General features: G+C 48.4%; 2 protein-coding genes across 2 annotated transcripts; both read left to right on the top strand.

Annotated features, from left to right (window-relative positions):
• Nucleotides 1–1,210: 1,210 nt before the first annotated feature.
• On the top strand, nucleotides 1,211–2,637 carry LOC104434377 (flavonol 3-O-glucosyltransferase UGT89B1). The gene is made up of 2 exons (XM_039306731.1): nucleotides 1,211–1,656; nucleotides 1,761–2,637. Exons 1-2 carry the CDS (start codon nucleotides 1,211–1,213, stop codon nucleotides 2,635–2,637), a joined length of 1,323 nt encoding a protein of 440 aa, XP_039162665.1.
• A 4,128-nt stretch (nucleotides 2,638–6,765) lies between these two features.
• On the top strand, nucleotides 6,766–8,190 carry LOC104421103 (flavonol 3-O-glucosyltransferase UGT89B1). Its single transcript, XM_010032948.3, has one exon. The coding sequence runs from the start codon at nucleotides 6,766–6,768 to the stop codon at nucleotides 8,188–8,190; it is 1,425 nt and encodes a 474-aa protein (XP_010031250.2).
• The last annotated feature ends 701 nt before the right edge of the window (nucleotides 8,191–8,891 follow it).

Raw genomic sequence — 8,891 nt, 5'->3', positions numbered from 1 at the left:
GCTCGTGCTCGTGCTATATTTGAGCTGACGTCGCTGGCCAGGCTCCTGCTCCCGTCAACGTCTGCCACAAGCTCGCTCAACCTCACCTCCATCTTCACCGTCACTCTCGTCCTCTCCCTCTTTCGATCTTCCCCCGCCCCACACTACCGATCCATTCGAGAACTCGAACCCCCCGAAGTTGGTGTTCCGGAGGACAGCCTCCCCAACCAGCAACGTGGTCAAGGGAGCTGAGAAGGAGGCCGCGGTGGAGTAGTCGAGGGACTTGAAGTCGACGTGGGGAAGCTTGAGCTCGGGGATCTTGATGTGGACGGTGAGGGCGAACCCGAGGAAGGCGGCGCGGAGGATGACGATCAGGGCGAGGGCGTAGATGAAGCACTTGATGCTGCTGCTCCTCTGGTTGCGGCGAGGGCAGCGGCTTGGCGAAGTGGGCGAGCTCCACTTCGTCACTCCAGAGGCAAGGTCCTGAAACTCTGGACCGTCCCGCTAACCAGGTCAAGAGTGATCGGAGTGCCCAAGTATTGCCACGCCAACTTCACCAAGTACTTCTCCGACGAGTTCTGGTCAGACGCCGAGCTTCCCAAGGTCTTTGTAGGGAAAAGGCCGTGCTATTTCAACACGGGGTGAAGGTGATGGATTTGGTGAGGTGGAGAGAGGGTGATTACAGGAGGCGGATCGAGGGATGGATGGAGATTCAGAGGGAGTGGCGAATCTACGAGCTAGGCTCACTGCCGCCTAACTGCCGCCTAACAAGTGGTAAATTTGTCACAAGCATATCAATTTAGAGCAAATTTGTCAAAGATCTACTAGTTTAGGATTTTTTGTGGTAAAAAAATCATTTGAGGTAAATTTATCACATATATACCAATTTGAGGTTTTTTAAGATATTAACTCTAATTATAATTCATTTATTAATTTATTGGCTTTGCTCAATTCCCAAGACCCCCACTTAGGGCCCATCTCCCTTGTGGCGTTGACGAAAGCAATCAGTTCACTCCCTGACAGCGAAAACCAGCCCTCTCTCTTTCTCCCCCTGCCGCACGTCGATGGAGAAAGCATCTTTTTTTTCGACGGATTCGCCCTTTTTAAACCTCCGCCCTCGCCGTCGCCTCCGTCGAAAGCCCACCACCTCGAAGCGCAGAGGAGAGCGGGACGATAGACACGTCCCCCTTGTTACTAGCTTGGACCACCGCAAACGATCGAAGCTCCAGCCATGTCCGTCCACATCCTCATGTACCCTTACCCCACCGCCGGCCACATCATCCCCCTCCTTGACCTCTCCCACAAGCTCCTCCACCTCCCCCGTCCCGCCGCCGCCGCCCCCGTCACCGTCACCATCCTCGTCACCCCCGACAACCTCCACCTACTCGACCCCTTCCTTGCCTCCTCCTCCTCCTCACTCCAGCCTCTCGTCTTGCCTTCCCCGGAGCCCCCTGCGACACCCCACCCGCCACAGAGGCGCCTCGTCGCCACCGTCCGCGCCCTCCGCGAGCTCCACCTCCCCCTCCTCTCCCGGTGGTTCGAGTCCCACCCTCCCCGCCCTGCGCCGTCGTCTCCGACTTCATCCTCGGGTGGACCCACCGCTTCGCCCGCGACCGTGGCGTCCCGCGCGTCGTCTTCTCGCCGTCCGGCGCCTTCGCGCTCTCCGTCGGCTTCGCCGTGTGGCGAGACCTCCTCCCCCCCGACGAGGAGTCGACGGTCTCGTTCTCGAGGTTGCCGGACTGCCCCCGCTTCCCCTGGTCCCACCTGGCCGACTTATACAGGAGCTACGAGGCTGGAGATCCGGAGATGGAGCGCCACCGGGAGGACGCGCTCGGCAACATCGAGAGCTGGGGAATCGTAGTCAACTCGTTCGACGGGTTGGAGCGTGCCTACCTGGATCACCTCAGGAAAGACCTCGGGCACGACCGGGTTTGGGCCGTGGGCCCGCTCCTGCCAGCCGAGGGCGATGGCTCCGCCGGGCCTGTCAACAGGGGCGGGCCCATCTCGGTGTCGGCCAGCGAGGTGCTGACGTGGCTGGACGCCTGCCCAGGCGGGTCCGTCGTCTACGTGTGCTTCGGGAGCCGCGTCGTGCTGAATCAACAGCAAATGGATGAGCTGGTGGCCGGGCTGGAGCGAAGCGGGGTCAGATTCATACTGTGCGCAAGGCAGTCGAGCAAGGGAGGGCACGTGGCGGCAGGGGATATCGGGGCGGTCCCCGAGTACTTCGAAGCACGGGTGGCCGGGAGGGGCTTCCTTATCAGGGGCTGGGCCCCACAAGTGGCGATACTGAGGCACAGGGCTGTGGGCACGTTCCTAACTCACTGCGGGTGGAACTCGACCCTAGAGGGGCTCAGTGCCAAGGCAGTGATGCTGACATGGCCAATGGACGCGGAGCAATTCGTGAACGCCAAGCTGCTGGTGGACAAGCTGGGCGTGGGGATCCGAGTCGGCGAGGGGTTGGAGAAGATACCGGAGGCGGCGGAGTTGGCCCAGGTTTTGGCCAGGTCATTGAGGGGCGATCTACCCCAAAGGGTTCGAGCCAAGGAGATAAGCAGCGCTGCTCAGGATGCAATCAATGGAGGGAGCTCAGATAAAGATTTGAGCGACTTCGTGAGGTGTGTGGACGAACAAAGGAGGAGCAAAATGCATACATTTTAGCAACTCGCCACGAGCGGTATCGAAAGAACGAAATGATGATTTATATAATGTGTGAATTTTTGGAAGCCGCGAGTGACTCATACTTCCATAAATTAAGATGTTTTGTACGAATTGTTCAAGACAAATCAAGTTCTTGTGAACTTGCCTTTCTCATAGATCTTTGCAAACTCGTAATCTTATAAAATTAGCAAGAAAACACTATAAAGAAAATATTAAGGATAGCATTTTTTTCACTCCCCATTTGGTTTAAACACTTCTTTTTATATAGTATTAACCATATTACTCTTTATTTTCTCCTTTAAATGCCGGACCCTGCATGGTTAGGTGCGGGGCTCGTGTGGGGTCATTTTTCAAATTCGTTTCTTCTTTTTCTTCCACTTTCCTTTTTCTTGTTCTCGCTTTTGTTGAAGTGCATTGCCGGTACTTCTTCATCTCCCTCTTCCGACACCTCCATGCACACCAATAACTGGGTGATCTCACAAAGCCTCACGACCTTCCTCTCTATAATAATTTATATACTAAATTGAATGGTTATTAAAAGTTCAGATATCATATTGAACAAATTAAAAATTCAAAAATTTTATTGTACATTAAGTTAAAATTCATGGATCATATAGAATAAATTAAAAGTATATAGACTACATTGTATATTAAAACAAAATTCATGGATCATTTATATAATTTTATTCTTTTTATTTTCTAATAAGATTTCAACCGGTACCGACCGAGGCGAGGGTGGATGGGTTGGTTTGGTTTCAACAGCATCGATTCAACGTCAATTTGTTTTTTCTTGATTTGATTTTCCCTTCGCCGTGTCATCAAACAAAGTAAATGCTTGCTTTGCTAAGGGGACCTATGCGTTGAAAACAACTGCACGAAGCTGAAATAAAAGAACAAAACAGAGTCCAAATCTTTCTTCAGGTAACGTGGAAAGCATTCACTGGAAAGATGTTCTACAAAGTACTCTCTATAAGATTCACTCATTACATATATCAGACGAGTTGCCTTTTAAAAAAAGTGCAATTAGAATTTTCCCGCATCCCTATAACGATATGTCCACGTCTAAGTGTTGCCACTAGTAGGGTCTCTAGCATATGTAAAGAAAAGATTATTCAAATAGTCTAGTTGCCACGCTAGTTTTCTCTTTTACTAATAAACTCAACTAACTTACTAAATAGGGCATATATTACCAAAAATCTTAAACTATACACATTGTGACACAAATATCCAACATATCCAACTTTTTTTTGTGTCACCAAAACCCCCAAAAACTATCATACAAATACCCTCAATTTTTTTTTTGTCACAAAAAAACCCAATATAAAATATCCATTACAGTTTAAGATGCATTTATCATACTTTTATAAGTTCATGGCTTTTGTGACAAAAAAAGTTAGGCATATATGTGTCATGATGAGAAAGTTTGGAGTTTTTAATGATATAAAAAAAACATTTAGAGTATTTATGTCTCAATAAATATAATTTGAGATTTTTAGTGATATTAATCATAGTAAATAAATGGATTGTTGCATACATCTTCGCCACGATTACTTGCAGGCCGAGGGAACCATGTGATAGTGTCGGCCAAATGTCGGCCAAATGTTAAAAAGACGAATAAATTGGCCTCTTTGTTCTGGCTCAGCAATAATTGGTCATTGCATGATGTCACCTAATAATCTCTCAAGTGCATCGGCACTTGCACATCCCATGAACACAACCTTTGGTAACGCACCCAAATCGCAGGCAATGCACCACAGAGTCTTTAAACTCGGAGCAAAAGGATATGGCTCGAGAGAGTTTCCTTAGGAGCCATGCTTCCAATTCCATCTGTGCAAGATCTCCCTACAAAACCCAAAATAATAATAATAATAATACATAAATAAATAAATAAAATACAATTGTATCATTACGCGCAGCAAACATGTGCATAAGTAGAACACCGATAGAGAGACTGATATAACGCTACCAGCAATACGATCATCAAAAGAGCTAAATTAGGCACGAGTTTCACCATGATGGCAAAGCGGCGATTTATACAGAAAGTGCAATGATGATGAGACATTAGCGTTGAGATATCTGTCATCATTGAAAATGCGATTTGCTCTGTAATATGTATATGAGCTAGTGAGTGATGGCCCTGTTTCTACACATCTCTATTTGAGTTTTAAAACGGTAGCTGAAATTGGAGTTACATTTGGGTGAGTCAATGGGACGACTTACGATTACTTTGAAACTAAATTATACAATTGAAAGCCTGCTTCATTGTCTCATTGGCTGAATTTCTATCATTCTAAACTGTTAGAAATATAATTAGGAGATTCCTCGTATCTCTGAAGAGGGAAAATTACCCAATCGGTCCTAAACCTAATGTATGATACTAGTTTAATCCTAAATTTTTTCCACTTTAGTCCTAAACCTTTGCGTGAAATTTCAATCCAATCATTTTTCATCGAAAATCGCTAACTTAATGGTCCAATCATTGCCAACTATTCTATTCCTTTGTACAACACTCGCTTTATCGCTATTACTTTTCAATCCATAACTCGAGCATTATAATTTTTTTAGAAATGTTTACTACAAGTTTTATAAATTTTAACGCCATATAGAAATTTTCTAGTATTCATGTGATCGATTAATAAAAGTTATGACACAAATGCGAACAATTTTGAAAGTTATAGCACTTAAATGATCGATTGAAAAGTTATAGTATCAAAGTAAGTGTCTTATGAAGATTATAGCACCTGTGGCATTCTTTTCCCAATCATTTGTATAAGCTTATGCTATTTTGAAGTGATTCCACCCCCATCAAAATTTGTTGAATGCAAAGTTTACTCGTTAGTGGCTCAATTGGATTGATCATCTTTCTCGGTTCATCCATTTTCCTAACTTAAACAAGTACTAGAGATGGCAAAGGAGTGAATTGGATTAAGTGTCACACGGGTTGACCCATTTGTCTATGATCGAATGCAACCTATTTAAACCCATACTCATTCTCTTGATTTCCCAACCTATTGCTTCTAAAGGTGGGGAATGTACCAAAAAAGTCCTAATTTAGTCGATTAATTTAGTCATAAACATTTTCATATTGATACTAATTCAGTCGATTAGGCCAATTTTGGCCAGCTGACGCTGACGTGGACACTAGCATGTAACCAAATGCTAACACGGTAATTTTTAATTAGTTTTTTATGTTTTCGAATTTTTATTATTTTTTCTTTTTTTTTTTCTTTTTATTTTCCTTTTTATTTTCATTTTTCCTTTCCTTTTCTTTCTTCTTCCTCCTTGGACTTTCCTCAGAGTGGCCGGCTAAGAAAAAATAGAAAATTAAAAAATTAAAAATTATTAAAAAATTACCACATCAACATCCCGCTCAATGTTCACATCAACGTTGTCTAGCCAAAATTGGCCGAATGACTGAATTTTTACCAATATAAAAAGATTTATGAGTAAACTAGTTCAATGGAAAAGTTTTGTACTAAATTGATATCGATACAACAGATTTAAGACTTTTTTGTATTTTTCTCTCTAAAGGTTGCCCTCTCTCGGTTGGATGTTGGTCCAGCCTACTACAAGGATCTCGTATTTAGCAATAGGCTAATTGTGTTCTTCTAGATAATATGAAGTGAGATTTGATTTATTGTTTTAATTTGATTGCAATTTTCAATGTGTTGAAATTTAAATAAAAAAAATGTGCTTTCATAGATTAATTTCTTGGAACCGATCCCATCGCCGTTGCAAAGTAGCAATAAATTTTGATCTAAGGACAAGTTTATAACTTAATTATAATTCGATTATTAATCCATGGGCTTAGTTCTCATTTCCACGGACCCCACCGAGGTAGGGGCCCACCTCCGTTGTCATGTTGCGTGTTTGTCGCTGTCTCCGGCCATTCGTCAGCGGTGACGAAAGCAATCAATCCTTGTCAACGAAAACCACCTCTCTCTGTGCGCCACCACGTCGCTCGAGAAAGCTTCGTCCTTTTCGACGGATTCGTCCTTTTAAATCCTTCCGCCCTCGCCGTCGCCGCCATCGAAAGCCCACCGCCTCGAAGCGCGGCGGAGAGAGCGAGACGATAGACGCGTCCCCCTCGTTGCTGGCTTGGACCGGAACCTGATCGAAGCTCCAGCCATGTCCGTCCACATCCTCATGTACCCTTACCCCACCGCCGGCCACATCATCCCCCTCCTCGACCTCTCCCACAAGCTCCTCCACCTCCCCCGCCCCGCCGCCGCCGCCGCCGTCACCGTCACCGTCGTCGTCACCCCCGAGAACCTCCACCTGCTCGACCCCTTCCTCGCCTCCTCCTCCTCGCTCCAGCCTCTCGTCTTGCCTTCCCCGGAGCCCCCCGCGACGCCCCACCCGCCGCAGAGGCGCCTCGTCGCCACCGTCCGCGCCCTCCGCGAGCTCCACCTCCCGCTCCTCTCCCGGTGGTTCGAGTCCCACCCCTCCCCGCCCTGCGCCGTCGTCTCCGACTTCTTCCTCAGGTGGACCCACCGCTTCGCCCGTGACCGCGGCGTCCCGCGCGTCGTCTTCTCGCCGTCCGGCTCGTTCGGGCTCTCCGTCGCCTTCGCCCTGTGGCGGGACCTCCTCCGGCCCGACGAGGAGTCGGCGGTCTCGTTCGCGAAGCTGCCGGACAGCCCCCGCTTCCCCTGGTCGCACCTGCCCGACGTATACAGGAGCTACGAGGCTGGAGATCCGGAGATGGAGCGCCACCGGGAGGACGCGCTCGGCAACATCGAGAGCTGGGGAATCGTGGTCAACTCGTTCGACGGGTTGGAGCGTGCCTACCTGGACCACCTCAGGAAAGACGTCGGGCACGACCGGGTTTGGGCCGTGGGCCCGCTCCTGCCGGCCGAGGGCGATGGCTCATCCGGGCCCGTCGACAGGGGCGGGCCCAGCTCGGTGTCGGCCAGCGAGGTGCTGACGTGGCTGGACGCCTGCCCGGGTGGGTCCGTCGTCTACGTGTGCTTCGGGAGCCGCGCCGTGCTGAATCAACGGCAAATGGATGAGCTGGCGGCCGGGCTGGAGCGGAGCGGGGTCAGATTCATCCTCTGCGCGAGGCAGTCGAGCAGGGGAGGGCACGTGGCGGCAGGGGATGTCGGGGCAGTCCCCGAGGACTTCGAAGCACGGGTGGCCGGGAGGGGCCTCGTGATCAGGGGCTGGGCTCCGCAAGTGCCGATACTGAGGCACCGGGCCGTGGGCACGTTCCTGACTCACTGCGGGTGGAACTCGACGCTGGAGGGGCTCAGCGCCGGGGCGGTGATGCTGACGTGGCCGATGGGCGCGGAGCAATTCGTGAATGCCAAGCTGCTGGTGGACGAGCTGGGCGTGGGGATCCGTGTCGGCGAGAAGTCGGAGAAGGTACCGGAGGCGGCGGAGTTGGCCCGGGTTTTGGCGGAGTCACTGAGGAGTGATCTGCCCCAAAGGGTCCGAGCCAAGGAGATGAGCGGCGCCGCTCGGGATGCAATCAATGGAGGGAGCTCGGATAAAGATTTGAGCGACTTCGTGAGGTGCGTGGACGAGCAAAGGAGAAGCAAAATCCAAACTCTTTAGCTGCCCACTGTGAACTTGTCAAGAGAACGAAACGATGATCGTAATATGTATAAATTCTTAGGAGCCGCAAGTGACTTGCGTGCATCCGCGAAATATGATGTTTGGTACAACTTGTTCAAGACTAATCGAGCTCTTGAGAACTCGCATTTATATTAGATTGTTGCAAATTCGCGATCTCGTTAAACACCCAATACATATATAAGGGTAGAGTTTTTTTCCTTCCTCATTTGGTTTAAATACTTCCTTTTACAGTTTATTAACCATATAAGTCTTCATTTTCTCCTTTTAAATGTTGAACCCTGCATGATTTAGTGTGGGGCTCGTCTGGGGTCCTTTTCAAATTTGTTTCGTTTTTTTTATTCCGCTTTCCTTCTTCTTGTTCTCGCTTGTGTTGAAGCGTACCCTCAGTCCTTCTTCATCTTCCTTCCTAGACACCTTCATGTACATCAACAAGTGCATCGACAATTGGGCAATCTCGCAGAGTCTCATGAACCTCCTCTCTACCTTACCATCGCCACTCACAAATCCTTGGCATGTCTGGCAAAATCACCCTTATGATAACATGATCTTTTTGAAATTTAATGCTCTATGGCGATTCTTTAATTCTTGCGATGAATCGTGAAAATCGAAACATAATAATCAACAGACCCATTGTTCAAAGCCAATATCTGTCACTTCGAGATCACCTAGCTATGCAACGA

The sequence above is a fragment of the Eucalyptus grandis genome, chromosome 2 (genome assembly GCF_016545825.1).
Source record: "Eucalyptus grandis isolate ANBG69807.140 chromosome 2, ASM1654582v1, whole genome shotgun sequence".
NCBI lineage: Eukaryota > Viridiplantae > Streptophyta > Magnoliopsida > Myrtales > Myrtaceae > Eucalyptus > Eucalyptus grandis.
This window is presented reverse-complemented; position numbering and strand designations above follow the sequence as displayed.

Coding starts and splice junctions, on each gene's coding strand:
- LOC104434377 (XM_039306731.1), top strand. CDS start 1,211: ATGTCCGTCCACATCCTCATGTACCCTTACCCCACCGCCGGCCACATC. Junction 1,657..1,760: donor CGCTCTCCGTCGGCTTCGCC/GTGTGGCGAGAC, acceptor CGACTTATACAG/GAGCTACGAGGCTGGAGATC.
- LOC104421103 (XM_010032948.3), top strand. CDS start 6,766: ATGTCCGTCCACATCCTCATGTACCCTTACCCCACCGCCGGCCACATC.